At 34.3% G+C, this 17479-nt stretch overlaps 2 protein-coding genes across 2 annotated transcripts; one reads left to right on the forward strand and one right to left on the reverse strand.

The window, feature by feature from the left end:
* Nucleotides 1-2635: 2635 nt before the first annotated feature.
* Nucleotides 2636-4683, forward strand: LOC136798775 (uncharacterized). The gene is made up of 3 exons (XM_067055443.1): nt 2636-2785; nt 3216-3591; nt 4055-4683. The coding sequence occupies exons 1-3, from the start codon at nt 2734-2736 to the stop codon at nt 4587-4589; spliced, it is 963 nt and encodes a 320-aa protein (XP_066911544.1). The 5' UTR covers nt 2636-2733; the 3' UTR covers nt 4590-4683.
* Nucleotides 4684-6331: 1648 nt separating this feature from the next.
* LOC136798774 (glycine receptor subunit beta-type 4-like) lies at nt 6332-17465 on the reverse strand. The gene is made up of 7 exons (XM_067055441.1): nt 17376-17465; nt 16870-17053; nt 13891-14123; nt 12371-12453; nt 8711-8845; nt 7566-7972; nt 6332-6848 (listed from the first exon to the last, which is right to left on the reverse strand). The coding sequence occupies exons 1-7, from the start codon at nt 17417-17419 to the stop codon at nt 6609-6611; spliced, it is 1326 nt and encodes a 441-aa protein (XP_066911542.1). The 5' UTR covers nt 17420-17465; the 3' UTR covers nt 6332-6608.
* Between the last annotated feature and the right edge of the window lie 14 nt (nt 17466-17479).

The following is a 17479-nucleotide window of genomic DNA, read 5'->3' on the forward strand; positions in this document are numbered from 1 at the left end:
CTCTACTGTGATTTGTATATGTAATCACATGATAACGAGTGCAATTCGAATATAATTGCACGAGTGATTTTTTTATTACTAATTTTCCGAGTCCGAAAGGACGAGGAAAATTCGAAACAAAAAAATCACGAGTGCAATTTTCGAATTGTACGAGTTATTATGTGATTACGAGCTAATCGCACAATTGCTTTCACTACTTTTCCCCAGTTAGGAAAGTAAATTACAGAAATTACACTGAGAGTTTTATATTTTTCTCTTCTCTTTATGTCTTTCTTTTATTGTTGTTTATTGATTTTCTTTCTCACAAAATCAATTTCGAATGTAATTAAAACGTTCGATGCAAAAAAATGTAAGAAAAAACATTAAAATCAATTTTGTAAACATTGGCGCTGCATTGGAGAGTGTGATTAACGATTAATTGCTCTCTACGGATGCAATTAACGATTAATTGCTCTCTTTGAGGGCGTGCTAAATAAGAAAAAATAACCCATCGTGCGATTAGACGTCAAATCTTGTCTATTAATCGTACTGACGTCGGTATGTTTTTGAACTTCAAGCGGCTGTATTTATTTGTGTGTTTTAGTCAGAGAGTTGTTGTAATACAATTTTTTGCTCAGAATTTCATGCTCTTTCACATGGTACCAATCATTTTCGTTTATTTTGACTTTTGAAAATCAGCTATTTATCTCTTCCTTACCGTATTTCCCTTTCCAGGGCTTGGCCCACTACTATCATCTTTCTCGTTTTTATTTTTTATAATTTTGTAAATATACTAATCTTTTCATTTACTTTAAAAAACCTATACAAAGTATACCGTACTGAACTTATTTGGTGAGAATCTATGCGACATTTCTTATAAAATTAAATCAATCAAAGTAAACCTCGTGAGGGGGTCGATTTTTAAACAACTGCATGTGTCGCCAAAAAATTGCCTTTCAAAATCAGACCCTTACAGTGCAGCCCTTTAGCAGGGAAAAGGTACCCTTACAGTACATTTTACTGAATGTTTCTGACCCTTACAGTGCAGTTTTATTTCATATCTTATTTTGCTGAAACCACCTGAAAATGAGCCTAAGATGTCGACACAATGTGAAAACAAATCAAAATGAGTAAAATGGGTGCGAGTGAAAACTAAAAAGATATATCAGACTTTTACTGTCAGACTTGCAATTCAGCCCCCAAACACACCCTTACAGTAAAAACTTATGATTTCAAAATTAAAAGGCCGAAATTGGTTAACCCTGATTAAAATTTGAAATTTGAAATGGAAAACTAAAAAAAAATAAAAATTGAAAAAAAAATTTCGAACCAAATTTCTCGAGCTCAACATGATCTCTAAAATATTCCTAAGATTTTTAAAATTTGAGCCTTGTGATTCTTATGAAAACAATCCTAATAAAAAATGTAGTGGCACAACACGATGATCATAAATGCCAGCGTATGGATGGGAGATCGCCTATACTGTGTTGCTTACAAAGATGTAGTTGACTACTTTCTACGTTCCTGCAAGGTTCTGAGAGCAAATGGGTGAAGCTTGTATTAGATCTTTTCAATAGCATTTTCATCCGATACGTATGATTCATTGAAATACGTAAGTATCATTTTATCCTCATGACGTAATATTCATGAAAGCGTAACGTCAATAATGACACTAGAAAGTTTAAAAAAATGCTGAAACTGCAGGAAAAAACAACAACAGTAACAACAAGAAAGATCGAATTTCAGCAACTATTTTTTCAAAAAGATTGCTTTGACAGCCTTAACCTTAACTTTTTTCCTCAGATGGTGTATCTTCAAGCGCATTTTCAATTATTTGAAATTTACTGTGCGCATAAAAAAATTACAGTAATATGTTATGAAGTTTGAGAGCGCCAACTGTACTTACATAGTTATAAATAAAAAGCGACTGCAGTGATAGAGCATCCTGCTGCGGTGCGCAAGGTTGTAGGTTCAACCCCCAGCTGAGTCATAAGATCCCCAAAATGGTATTTGATGCCTCTCTGCTTGATGCTCAGCAATTAAGAGAAGGATCAAGAGTATGTAGAGCAATCCAGGGAGAAAGAGTGGTGCCCTCCCCTACCTTCGGGTAGATAGTTATCGAAAGAGGAGCCTTCGGCTCGCCTCCGACTGCAGTCGCAGACTTACTTACTTAAATAAAAATGCTGAGTTCCAACCCAGCAAAAGTCTTAAGAAGTGCAGCGGAAGAGATTTCTAATAGGAGGTTTCTAGATACTCAGCGAGGTTAAGGAAGATGTTTAATAATCTTCCGTTTTATCTTCTCTTATGAATCATGCATTATTCCTCATAATTGGGGTGTAACTTTCGAAGCATAATAAAACACGGAAAGCGGAAAAATTCTATTCCATGATAGTAGTGATTTTAGATTGCACTTTTTCAAATAAAACATGCAAACCCCAAGGGTTTTCGATAAACATTTGATATAGATCATATTGCGTTGTAACGATATGGCCTCACTTATAAAATTTTCTTCCTTACAAAAGACTATAAATTATTAATTTCTACGTGAGGCCATTCATAAGGTTTCTAAGTGCTTTCGGTATATTTCATGTCATTAGAATTTTTGATTACTCAATTATTTTTCAATGAATGCAAGATAATGGGGGATTATAAATAAGACAAGCTGATAATTGGAAGCAGAGAATTGAGAACATTAACAGAGAAAAGACAAATCGTACACAACGGAAGAAACTTGACGAAAAAACTTTGGAAAGAATGTTGCTGTATTTACTTCTACTTGCCTTTATAGGCACTTCAACACAATTGAGTAAGTAACCAGAAATTCATAGTCTGAATGTAAATATTTTTTAAGTGTCACAGCATCTGTGGGCTTTCAATTTTCCTAGTTAAGAAATTACAGACCTCCGGGACAGAAATGTTCAATGTCATTCATTAAACCTTGACATCCCTTGTTCGTTGATCAAACTATTTATAAGAATATAGGCTTCGATGGCCAAAATATCAAGAACACTCTAAGACCATTTCAAAGCTTCACGGACTCTAAAACACCCGATTTCGCCCCGAGGGGGCGTACGGGGTTTGCGATTTGTGAAATACCGAATAATTTTGCTAAAATTTCCGTGATTCCGTAAAAAATACTTGCAATTCCGATAAAATGTGGTGAAAGTTGAGAACAGCTTCAAAAATTTTAGATGCTATTATAAAAAACGTGGTTTACCTTGTTTTTTTTTGTCTAGATATCAAGGATACTGTGCACCGATGGGCACCACTTATCAGACTCGCCAAAAACGAACCATGGAAGCCTTCATCCGTTGAATTCTTCTTAAAACATACTAAAATCACCCATGGATCTGGACCTACAAACCTAACACCATCCAATCTGCCATCCTGTGACAGTGGCTGCTTTCTAACTACGAAGGATAAAATGAAAAGCGCATCTACAAGCAGTCTAGCTGTTTTCAAAGGACAATCTGTTAGTAAGGTTCCAGTTTACGCTTTTGTGGATCGTGATGAGCCTGAGGAGATATCAATTCAATATTACACCTTCTATCCTTATAACCGTGGTAAAACAATCTGTATTGGTGTAGCTGGAAGTGGAAAGTGCAAACTGAAGTAAGTACTATTGTATAAGAATTGCAATTTGATTGCAATAAGAAAGTTCACCTGAAAAATTGCAAGTTGCAAGAAAATATTTATAGGGTGTCACGGAAGGGTAGCAAGCGCACTCGATTCGCAAATTACAGGCAAAGAAGTACTGGAACCTGCCATGAACCCCTCAACGGTTACCGTGATTGAGAAAAAACGTCGAGTGAAGCTGTGATTGACTGAGACATACAATAAGATACTCTGGTTGTGTGGACCCACTCTGAAAGAAATATGTTCACATGAGCAATATTCAGCCAATCAGAGCTTTACTTTACCCGACGTTTTTTTTTTTAATGAATCTTGGTATCTATCGGGTTCGGTTTGAAAACGGTAGTACTCTTTCGTCCCATGTACCACTTTTCTTATGGATGTTGACATTTGACATATTTTTCATGATTTCTCTTAAAAATCAATTATTTTTTCATTATAGAATTCTTGGCAAATGTATTGTAAGGATCCCAAAATGCAGCGGCTTTACCAAATCGTTTGGACATCACGTTGGAGATTGGGAAGGGATCAAAGTTGTCCTCAAGTCATCTGACGGTTCACCAAAGTATATCCAATTCAAAGCTCATGGTAAGGAATATACATACAACTACAAATCAAACACCAAGAAATTCACCGATAAAAATGGCGAATCAATCCGATTCTATGGCTCACACCCAATTGTTTATTCCGCTTTCGGATCACACGGTTGCCGAATTAAACCCGGTAGTCACACTTATAAAACCATTGCTGGAAACAACAAATTGATTGACGTTACAAGTGATGGTACTAAATGGAAAACATGGCGAAAAATCAAGATAATTTTCAAGAAAGAGTTAGGTCAATATACAGGCGATGAAAAATGGGTCAATTTTCTTGGTCGTTGGGGAAATAAGAGAAGAGAATGCGGCTTTTGGGACTTGGTCGCTGGTATTTGTGTTCTTAATAGTGGACCAAAAGGACCAAATAAATCTTTGTAGATTTTGACGTATTTATTTTTGTTTATGTTTGGTCTAAATTGGGTCTTTTGTGTGGTATTTATTTCAAAATTATAAGAAAAAGTTGATGTAACAATTGTTCAAAATTTTCAAATGTCTTATTATTTTAGCAAAAGCTTACGCTCGAGAAAACAAGTTTTCTTTCGTACTTAAAACTAGACTAGCAAACTAGTCTGTTAATCCTGTCAGAAAGACCCGCCACTAACCTAACTCCTAACTTCCCGCATCCCGTGACATCTTTTAAGCCCGACTGGCGTGATGGAAATGATTCTCTTTGATTCTCATATCATAGGCTGTTTACTACAAGGGTAAAGAAAATAAAAAGGAACTTAAAATTACCAAAACAGGAAAAAAGGGGGAAACTAATTTTCATTCAGCGAAGAAATTCCGTTTTAAAATTAAGTGCCAAAAGAACTGTTAAAGCTCTTGAAGTAACTAAACATTTTTTTACAAGCAACCAGGTTGCTAAAGCTCGAGGGCTAAAATTTGTCAATTTTTTTGTTATCTTGTAAAGTAAAAAAGCTTTTTAAGATAATCTAAGCAAGGCAAACGATAGTCCCTTGACCCAATAAGCATAAATATTGCATAATATCAGAGATGGACAAAGCAAATGTTTTAAAAAATTAGCTAGAATGTTAAGCAACGCCAGGACTGACCCGAATAAAATTGGAGTTGCTTATAAAAAGTGTACAATTTTCGTTATTATCTTCAACTGGGAACCTGTTAAATAAAGATGAGACTTCCATCATATTTAGTTTTTCATTTATCTTAGTAATTTCAATCCAACAGTTTAATTTTAATAAAGCTTTCTATTGACATAACTTGTTATTAGAACCAGCAAAGCAAAATATTGATGAGTCGATTTTAAAACGCCATTAAGGTAGAACTAGGACTCTTTCCAATGTCATATCAATGATTTGGGAAAATGAAATCTCTCGTACGAGAAGAAACTCTTTTTTTCGCTCTCCAGATTTTGGTTTACATGGTCTCCTTTGTCGTGCATTTATTCTGCTTATACGCGTTATACAAGACACCTCATTCCAAATTATGTCTCATCAAAAGGCTATACTTGACGAACTTAAGTCTCTGTGAGACTGGAACTAGTCTAACGTATGGATTACGTCGAATATTTTTATTGGCTAACATTCCATTTGAAAGCAAGTTGTTTTTCATACTCGAGCCGATTCAAAATACCGGATTTTCATTATGGTATTTATTACTAATGGGTTTCATCACAATTAACCGTTTCTTGGAGATATATCTCAACATTAAATACCAATCGACCATAACATTCAAACGAGCTTGTATTATACTGACCGTAATATTCGTAGTACCGCTTAGCCTTGTCATAACAAACATTTGCTTATTACCTGACTATCATGCTATAAGATATAATAACATAGTATACTTAAACCCAATGAGTCAATGGACTTTGCTGGTTATCTCGTTACCGATTTATTGTTATATATTATACAAAATGCGACTACATAAAAAATCTGTTAAAAGAATGAGACTACGTTTTAACAGTAATGCTATCATCCCGGTTGAAGCTTTTTCAAGCATCCCGGAAAATTCGACTAGTGTTAAAAGCATTATAAATCTTCCGGTCCTGATTATTTTTACTTTCTTTTTCTTTATTGTTGTTCCGGATCAGATTTTATGTTTTGCACAATTGACTGGTTTCCGTATTCCGGGAAGCGCATTATTTGTGATTGGTTTATTGTTTGGATTTGGGTTTATCAGTGATGCTTTGATTTGCTTTTTTATGTCCAAAGCTATACGTGAAACTGTTGTAAAACTATTTGGTAAATTATAATAAATATTCATTTGGTAATTTGGATGAAGAATTATTTAATTATGTTAAATTCTACTAGTCAGATCAATTCTTAAATGTTCATCAAACTATCTTTCCAGCAATAAAATCCAAGTTCGGTGTAATTCAAGACTGAATAAAAAGAAATGGTGTTAGTTTCAAAATTCTTTTCATCCTGCTTGAGATATTTACGCATGCGCACTTGTCGACCATACCGTGTTGTCAAAAAGATGAGCCACAAAAAATGCGATATTGAAAACCATAAAAGACAACGGAAATAAAATTCTGCTGTATTTATCCACATTATGTGTTTCACCTTTGTAGAAATGTAGAGGACCAAGTTTAAATGTTTCCATGAGGGGAAATTCGTTTATTGTTGCTTTCTTATCATTCTGCTTTCCTTCGTTCCCGTCTCCCGTAGGTTGTTCCTATGAATAAATAAGTGGTTTAAATTACGGAGATTGTTTTCTCAAGATTATATTTGATGAAAAAATGAGAATTCATCTTAAGAGTTCGTTTTGCTATCAACTTGGGAAAACTGACAGACTTTGGGTACCATAAAAGGGAAATATTTGAGAATTTTGTTAAAATTCTCTGAACAATCTGGCCCCCTGTCACGATGAAGTTCTATTGAATAAGGGCCGAAAACTTCGCTAGAGTGACAGCATTCAACTACAAAGCTTTATTTACAAACCAAATGTATTTCACTTTTACACTAACAAACTTCAACTTGCACAGTGACTAAATCAAATCCCTACACAATAACACATAAAAATAAAGAAACCAACCTGAATGAAGAAATGTAAAGAACATGAAATCTACAATATTGCGAATAAGATAAACGTACTATACTCGTGATAAACCTCAAGAGATTGCTCTTTCCGAGTCCAATGACTTGACGTTTCTCGAAAACACTAAAGCGAATATTAAAAAACGCATTTTTCTCGTCTGGAGTTAACTAATACATCGAAGTCTCCATAGCTCGAACTAGCACCGACATTTGTTCGAGTTAATGAATTTGGAGTTGCAGAGGTTCGAGTTAAGAAGACACTTCACTAACAATGTACTATAAATTGTAAATGGTGTAGAATAGAGACCTAAAAGTGCTCTCACAAAAGATTAATTCATTCGGAATTTTTACTCACATGAGTTTCATGAAGTGTTTCATCATCGTCGTCATCATCATCGTTCTGCAAAATATCCATTATTTGTTGTAACCTATCAGCAGGCTTTGAATTGGGTGCTGTCATGCCAACCATTGTGGTTTCCAACAGGGCGGCAAAAACAAATAAATTACAAAACATCATATAATAGTCTATACTTCGAAACAACTCTTCACTTGGAGATGTTAATCGTATTTGATTGGTCATTGTTACAATTGTTAGAACTGTTGTTATGCTCAATAAAACACGTGCGGGCGTGCTTCGGTAGTTGACCCAGAAGTTTATCCATGATAAAGCAACGATGAAAATACAAGGTAAGAAATCTCGGAACAAATATAAATCGATGTTACGACGGAATTGAAATTTAACGACCAAACGACTCCAAGATTCTGTATTTAAAACAAATTAAAAAGTGTATTATTCTTAAGATTTTTAACTTTTATATTTAGCAGTCGGCAATAAATTATATCGAAATGGTAAGAATTGCCATCACGGGAATTAGTTCACGAAAAGGAAGGTGATGGTGCCCGAAAAGGAAATATTACTTTTGTCACCTTTTTTAGCCACCATCTTGAATTTTCCACCGATTTTTCGTGCTCCGTTCCGGAAATAAATACCAAATCAAGAATCAAGTTTTCAAACTTCCCGTTCGAGAGCTTTTTCCCGTTGAGACCATGTTCACACGTTACTGTTCCATTTCACTCTGGTATGATTTTCGTTACGGATCGAGTGTGTTAATATTGGTTTCGGAACGTTTCGGAGCAAGAAAACAGAGCAGTTCCGTTCCGATGAAAATAGTGGAGCGAAACCGTTTCGATCTGTTTTGCTTTGTAACGTCTAACGTCTTCTTTTTTGACGTTTCGAATTTTGACGTTCACATTTGTTTCGGAACCGTTTGTTTCGTGAACATGGTCTGAGGCAATACTTGCCATTCCGATAAAGTGTTGCTGACTGTTAAGCGTACAAAAATCAAGACGATAATTTATTCGCAAAGTTCTATTACTAATTAGGATAAATTAAATTAATGCAGAAGGGTCCAAGAAAGGTACGCTATGAAAAACACCAGCAGAATTTCAAAAAAATTTTGTGAAATATTATGTAACAACAATGAATTTTTCAACAATTACTTTCTGATATAGGAGTGTATTTGTAAAATGGTAAACTGTTCATTTTAATGCTAACGTCAGCAAAATCTTGTAATTCCAAATTGAGCCATGTTAGACGATCCCAGGCGAGTCTCAAATAAACGGTATGGTATGAATCTAGAATATAAAGATAAGTTTAACCGCCATTTCAAGGGCCTTTCCAACTACCTTAAGTGGATAAATTTTGGCGGGAATTAAATTTGGCGATAAATCCTCGCCAAAATTTCCAAATTCGGCAATTCGCCAAATTAAATCCCCGCCAAATTTAAAAAAAGGAGGATTATGTGAAAATTCACAACTTTTTAGTATATTTTTGAGTAATTTTCACCCATTTCAGTGTGACAAAATTTCCGATTCGCAAAATTAAATCCCCGCCAAAAATCGTATTTTGGCCAATCGCCAAATTAAATCCACGCCAAAATTTATCCACTTAAGGTAATATAAGTCTTTTAAACAGTGTATTTTCATATCCATCTGATTACTCTATCTCGTCAAGGCCACTTTTATTACTTTTTGATTGTAATAACACCCTTTCTCACAGACCCACTGGGAACCCTTCCCACCGGAAAAATTGGCCAAAATATCGTCCCTAGTGGAAAATTATACTCTAATTTTTGTGCTATTTTTTCAATCCTCACTTAATTTTCCGACTCGTAAACAATGGAATTCAAATCCCCAGTCATGAACAATATAGGATATCAATCCCCATCGAGTTTTAGCCCACCGGGGCTGTGAGAAAGGGGTGTGTAATATAATGATGAGCGTGATACTTTCCTTTCGTGAGCGCTACACGCTTTTTAAATATTTCCCGTTTTCCAAAAGGGAAATATTTGTTAAAACGGGCTTTCTCCGTCATAATAATTTCCCGTGTCAAAACGCCTTCCGTACGCCCTGACTGACGCCCGTTTTTAATTTCACAGCGAAAAATACATCCAGTGAAATATAAGTAATGTATCATGATTCAAGTCGACTGATAAACTATATATCCTTCCTTACGGATTCTCAAGCCCGGTTATAATAAAACTATTACATGTTAGTAGCAGACCCGACTGGCAATTGTTATGTAGCAGGTTGAAACATGAGTTTTTGCTAGAAAGATGCAGTTTGTTTTGTTTTCAAGTTAAATCTTTAAAATAAATCAAACTGTGTGGGTTTCTTTACTTCCAAACAACCTACCAATAGTTTTGGAACACTCCATAATAAAGGAAGATGGCTGTTCTTGTGGATTGACTTTCTGGTTACCCCATATAAACACGATTCGATGTGACATGAAAGTGAAGAGACTTGTTGGTTTTTTGATTTGTTGGTTTTTGTTTGATTTCTTGACTCATATATCTCATGGCAAATGGGATAGCAAATGACTTTTCATGTATTGCTTGGCTCTACATATGATACCTCTAACTTTGAGCACCTCCAGAATGTTGAAAAAGCATTTTATGAGATTTGACTTGGCGTCAGTTTTGTTTGGTTGATAAATCTTTAGCTTTACCATGACCGTGGGATGATTTTCAATAAACTTTTGTTGTTATACACAGTCACTCTACACATGATGACTCCAGTCATGATTGGTATCAGAATGTTGGAAAAAAAACATTTTACGAGAAATTGTCGTAGAAATTATATTGACTTATTTTTAAAATTTTGGTGGTGTGGGTTTTGTTGGTTGATAATGTTTACACCGTGGGATCCTGTTAGGGTATCTTGATTGTTGTTTGTTGGAATTGATTACCAAAAAAAAGAAAACCTTTTTTTGATAAATACTTTATTTTTTTCATGAACCGTATGGACATCTTTCTCTAGTCTTGTAAACCAACGCAGTGTCTGTTTTCAAATCTTGAATTCTCTATACCTACTGAACTGAATTGAAGCTCTGACTAGCTCTGTTTAAAGCTATTTAAATGCTTTAAAACTTTGAGGCATATTTTTTTTTGCTGCTATTAAAGATAAATTTTTACTTTGTCGTAATGTAAATTTATTGTAAAGTTTTAGTTTTTGAGTTTAGTTCATCTGCAGTAGTATTTTTCCAGTAATCCTTAAATCTTGTGAATAAAGTAACGTTTTACCAGACTTATTGCCCTCATTATATTCAAATTTGTATTTTTTTTTAGGACTGATAAGTACATATTTTTAAACACCAAAACAAAGCAAACAACATGCCAGTTCTTTCTGGACAAATATATATGTATACTTTATTATGTGTGCTTTGATTTCTATTTTAATCAACCCTCTCAACTGCTGATCTTTCAACTATCATTTAGGAGTATAGAATGGGCTTTCATAGTACCATTTTCTCTAAGTATTTTTTACCACTTTCGTGGATTAAAATATTATTTTCTCACGATAAAAGCTCTTGCTAATAAAACGCTAAGATTTTTGAAAATAACTTTTGAAAAAACAATCCAAGGTGACTTTAATCAGGCACACAAAATGTTTGGAGAGACTGCGGGTAAGCAGTGTGCTACTAACACACTTTTTTCAATATGTTGGACAAAAGTTCGTTGTGTTAATATTTGGAAAGATTATGATCTAGATTATTTTTTACACAAAGGAGACCCAGTTTTATAAAAATACTGGAATTAAAAGATTTTTGTTAAATGATGAGCTTCCTCGGATTATTTTTGAAAATAATTACTTTGATATCACTGTCATTGGACAAGTTGATTTTTCTGTTGAAATGTGACATTCTGACAAAGATGACATTATTGATAAAAACTTCCTTGTTATTGAAGGCAATTACATCTCGATTTTAAAAGAAAAAAAACCCTTAAAACATTCAAAATTGTATTTGTTTGATTCTCATAGTCGTAAACAAGAACTTGGAGGAACCTTTAGAACCACGTAACTTGTAACTCTCACCTTTCTTTTACTAAGGCTAATTATCCCTTTTTTATATATGTCAATAATGACCTTCATTTTTAAGGAAATATTTAGTCGCAATTTTGCGATTCTTGTTTTTATAAGAATGCACTTTATAAGAATGTCCATGATGAAAATGGCCAAAAAATTAAGAATATGCTAAGAATATTACCATCATGGAATTTGGCAGCTAAACCTAAGAATGCCATTTTTAGAGCATGTTCAATTATAAATTGTCAATTAACCCCAAGTAAGGCTCATTCCTTTCACAAAAATGCCATTTTATCCTTGAGACGTATGTACTAAATGTTAAATCTAGTCTGAATTAGGATCCTAACCTAAGAATGCTGTACGAATATTTTAGGATAATTTTCCCAAAAAAGTTAAGAATATCCATGATGGAATGGATTTACACCATTCTTATAAAAAAAAGCGTGTATCAGAATCAAAAAAACTAGACTGAGATCAATTTTAGCAGGTGACAGTATCAACCCATACAGGTGTTTTGCTTTGCTTTTTGATTGGCTACCGAATAGAAAAATATGTATTAGACAAATTCTAGCTTCTAGATTAATAAATTCTTAGCGGAGCTCAGAGTAATGATAAGCATGGATATAAACTTGTTGTGGCGAATAGAATTGTTGGACCGGTAAATTGAAATTTCTTCGTGCCTTGGAACTGCGAAATTTGCCAATCACCGGACCTAAATAAGGCCACTGCTTACAATGATTTGATCGATTGTTTGCAGGTAAATTGCACCAATTTTTTTGAAGCATTTAAACTTACAAGGTTCGATGGTCATACTGCAATGTTGGACATCAAAAGGGAACTTCTCTAATTTCATTGGACAAAATGACGTGATACTCAACCTAAGAAAAAGATTATTATATTGGTTGACCAACGATAAATTTCACAAAATACAATTTTATTAAAGGAATGGTTAGGCTTTTCATTTTCACTGATATTTTTGTCATACTAAATATGTATACAATATATTTGTACAGTAAGAGTATAGACAATCATGTTTTTGTAAACCAGTTACAACTCGTTGAAAAGCAGCTCTAGTTTAACCAATAGTTGGAAATTGAAACCTTCAATTCTTAAGCTCCTTCTACACAGAAGTTTGCTTCCAACTAGCACCAATCTCGAACCAAGAGCCTCTTGGGTCTTTTTGATTTTACTAATGAACGTAGTACAAGAGTGCCATAAGAATTTTAATAAAAGCGAACTAAGAGGGTTCGAGTTTGCACTAGTACAAAATTTCGACAACCGTTCAACATTCATAACGTCCATCTAACGTTAGAAAAACGTCCAAACAATGTTGCGTCACTGAGCTTTATATAACCACTGGTGGCAGTTTCTTAATACCGGTCAACCAAAATCTTTGATTGGTGTTGATTGAAAGTGGTGCTAATGGTAACACCATAGTATAAGAAAGCCGCGGCTGGAATGAGTACAGCTAAATTTCTGTTGTTCTATCTATGTCGTAAGAACGCATTTTTTTATGGTTCAGTGACAATTTCTTTTGTCAATTTAATTTGACTTTTAACAAACTACCTCGTTAGACGTAATTTTGCTCATAAACACAAATCTCTTGCTAATTCAAGCATTCATAACATCAAAGTAAAAGAAAAGACTCTTGGTTTAAAAGTACTAGAACGTCAAAAATTCAGTGCTTTAAGAACTTGAAGAAAATTGAGTGCCTCGAAATGCCTTCCTGATTATTCTGAAAAATTATCACTGGTATTAGTAAATAAATATTCAAGCTGCATTCTGTGAAAATTCCATTCGAAAAACAACAGTATTGAGGTGACAGCAAGCATTCAAAGTTTAACATTTGGAAAATAGTTCTTTTAATAAAATGTGTGTTATTTGGTCCTAAATTTATAAAAATTTATTTGGAATTTATAAAAATATACTCTCAAATAAGGTAATAATGAGAGGATAGTGGGAAAAAATTGAGACTTGAAAAGTAGTTGTTCTTCAATTGTCTATTATAAACACTTTTAAGGTTAAGGATTTTGTTACCTTCGACTTAGTTCTTATAAACCACGGAGACACAGATAGAACATCCATTTACGACAAAAACAATAGCGTCATCATTCCAGCCGCGGCTTTCTTATACTATGGTAACACTACACAATAGCGGTGTAAATTCATTCCTTGGATACCTTGCTATGACATAGCACTGTTTAATACTAATTTTCAACACCGCAACGGCGTCTTTGGTTTACCACTTTCAAAAAGTATTCGATCAAAGATGGTAGATATAGCTTAGTCCAAGGTTAGTAAAGATCAGTGGTTACCTGCGATGAAGTAGCACTTCACCATTAGGTGAAATAAAGACCAACAGGTTAGGATCTGGTATTTCATGTTGCATACCAAATTTGGCTTCGATAAAGTATAGATTTGGTGTCCATAGATCTTCTAACACTCTCCAATCATATGCTAGAAAGCGAGCTTTTGTAGCCTTGGTGAAATTGAATTCCAAACGAGGATCTATCCATCTGTATTGAATATAAGAATCCATTGAGAAATGCTGAAGAAGAAACCAAAAGAGAAAAAGTTTTCATACCAAAATGGTTGAAATTTATAAGACCATCAATCTTAGCCTATAGACCGTTTCATCATAAATTACGTTACGAACATCACTTGCCTCGTTTTGAAATTATTGCCATGGTGATTAACTCCCATAGTAGGGGGCCAAACCTTAGGATCCGTGACAACTTTTCTGGGACGCAACAACACGAATTTATTTCGAAAGTTTAATGTATTTAAAGTCATTTTAGCGAGGGGGGTCCGCTGCTAAGGCCTGGCAAAATTTTTTATGGGCCAAAGACTGACGTTACAGGCAAGGCTGTAAAGGCAAAAAATGGGTAAAAAAATTGACGATTTTTGAAAGTCATATTCAACGGAAACGATCGATACCATCGGATAGAGCGTGAAATTTTGAGCAAAAAAGTATACTACAACAAGTCCCTTACTCAAACACACGAAGAAATACGGCTATTTTAAGTTCAAAATACTGTCAGTTTGTTTATGATTTAGACAAAATTTGACGTCAATCGTACTCAAACTGACAGTATTTCAAACTTCAAATGGCCGTATTTCCTTGTGTGTTTAAGTATGGGACTTGTTGTAGTATACTTTTTTGCTCAGAATTTCATGCTCTATCCGATGGTATCGATCGTTTCCGTTGAATATGACTTTCAAAAATCGTCAATTTTTTTACCCATTTTTTGCCTTTACAGCCTTGCCTGTAACGTCAGTCTTTGGCCCATAAAAAATTTTGCCAGGCCTTAGCAGCGGACCCCCCTCGCTAAAATGACTTTAAATACATTAAACTTTCGAAATAAATTCGTGTTGTTGCGTCCCAGAAAAGTTGTCACGGATCCTAAGGTTTGGCCCCCTACTACCAGCGGATTTTATTAAAACTACTTCCTATTCATAATAAAAAAATCATTTAATGTCTCAAGAGACATAATCACCATGGTAATTGTTTGAATACGAGGCAAGTGATGTTTGTGACGTAATTTATGAAGAGGTCTATTAAGAACAAATTGTCACATTCACTGCTGAACCTTCTTCAGAAATGGAAACTTTGACATCTCGGAATTTCATCGGAAGTTTGAATTTGAGAGAGGTTTCTGTTGCTTCAGATTTGCTTCAAATACTTCAAATTTTACAAATTTTACACATAGATTTAAAAAATTCAATAAAAAAGCAAGGAAAAGTTTCAGTGTCAAAAGTTATTGCTCTTTGAAGTAGCACCGGTATTTTGACTCTTTGTTACGAGAATAATCGTAGTTGGCAGCGAATATGTTAAGTGCACTCTGATTTTCATATTTCAGTGATATTTTTGTCTAATGATGTCTGTATCAGGTCTCAGTAACCGGGTGAGAGAGTTTAAATATGCAGGGAGGGGGAGGGTAAATCGAAGATGCAAATGGGACCAAAAGTGTCCACTAGTTAATGAGTGAGTTCAAATGCTAAGAGCTTAAAAAGAACATTGTTGGGGATATTTTTAAACTTATTGTATTATCTTTTCTAGTTTGTATTAGAATTAGTTTTTCAATGTGGATAAAAGCTCTGATAATTTATCTCACAAAGGACAATTTTTCAATCTTAGGGTAGTAGCAGTACAGAAGAGTCTCCAGAACTCAATCCTCTCACTGGCGGATTTAAAACAATATAGAGCAAGTACGTCGGAAACATGCGAAGGAGTGCAACGCTCGTTAAAAGACAATGAATTTACAATTACAAATCTCTCAGATAAGTTCGACATGGTCTAAAACCGCCTATGCCTCTAGCAAAGATTTATTATACACTGGATAAACGACTCATAAAACGATGGAGAGCGATCATTGTATTTTCATTGTTTCAGAAAACAATTGATGTTCTAGCTTTGTCCGCAAAGGACAACTGTCATGGCGGCTCGAAGATGTCTGATTTTTAAAAATGTTTATCAGTCTTGTTTTTAAAAAGTTCTCTAGCTTTTTCTTTTTGTACATTTGCAGAAAAAAAAAGTTTGAAAGTAAGGCTAGCATTCCAAGCTGGATACATTTGTGAAATCTATTGTGAGAAAAACATCAATAGATAAGAAATTCAGACAAAATGCTTATAGTGACACAAAATTTTCAATTGGAAATATATTTCCAAGACTGTCCCCAGAAGAGCTGAATTTACCATACATAAGACTTGAGTGTCTTGGCTCCACTGTGGTATGAAAATCTTTTGGAGGCACGTGGTGACAAGGTGGTTTTTTTGAGGTTGAAGTTTGAAAATTTCCGGTGTCAACATTAAATTTCTTATACACAACACGTCTTTTGCATCTTTCTCACAGCTTGAAACGTCATAACGACTTATAATTAGCATTTAAGTGGAAGAATCTGACTCTCACAGGAAAGTTTTAAGTCTCTTTTGGGAATTGGATGAGTGATTTTTGATAAGAAATGCAATAAAAATGCTTCGAAAAATCATTTAACGAGGGAAGGAGAGTAAACAATAATATCATTACTGCGGACATAGCTAGTACATGAGAAATCGGCAAAAATATGTTACTTGTATATCCAGTGTTTAATAAATCCTTGCCTCTAGTACAAGAATGTCTCTTCGACTCGATTTCTCGTTCCTTCAGTTAACAAAGTCTCATAAACCACTTTATATAGCACGAAATTTCCATAACTCGAACAGATTTTAATTCTCTTTGCGTCTTCGAGTTATGGAGACTCCATTGTATCTTTATAAAAAGTCGTTGGTCATGAAAACATTTCATGAAAACTTACCAATTTAGCATGCTCTTTGGGGACCATGTCCAATATTCCTAATTTAACTTTCACTTCTATTGGTTGACCATTCACGATCGGTATCGCTTTCTTGTTATAATTCCTGAACAGTTTTTCTGTCAAATATGTCATCTCATCTTGACTAACAATACTGTCTGGTGATGCTACATTTTGTTGAGCTAAACTAAAATTAAAGATGACACAACAATATTTACTAGTCTGCTAAAAGCTTTCATGTCGAGTTTCGTGAGCTTGAAACTCCCTACAAAAAAGGATCTAGTTGTCGATTTGTTTATCACCAAATGGACTATAGATGAAAGAAATCGTTATGTCATAAATTTAAAGAAAAAAATTGGTGATAATTTACAAAGATTGATACATGGTTATGACTTAAGAAGTTTAAAAATGAAATATTTAGCTGAATAAAGTGTTTGGGGGTGTTAAAGAATTGATGCCGTGTTTACGGTGTATCTACTATTTATATTGTTTTAAGTCATAGACCCTACCTGACATCTATGTGGAAAGTCAGCAGCCAAATTATCGCCAGCATTTTTCCTTTTTTTTTCTTTTTGATGCTTTTATGAGTATTTCTTTAAGTAACTAGAAAAAA

Source organism: Clytia hemisphaerica, unplaced genomic scaffold (assembly GCF_902728285.1).
Source record: "Clytia hemisphaerica strain Z4C2 unplaced genomic scaffold, Clytia hemisphaerica genome assembly, whole genome shotgun sequence".
NCBI lineage: Eukaryota > Metazoa > Cnidaria > Hydrozoa > Leptothecata > Clytiidae > Clytia > Clytia hemisphaerica.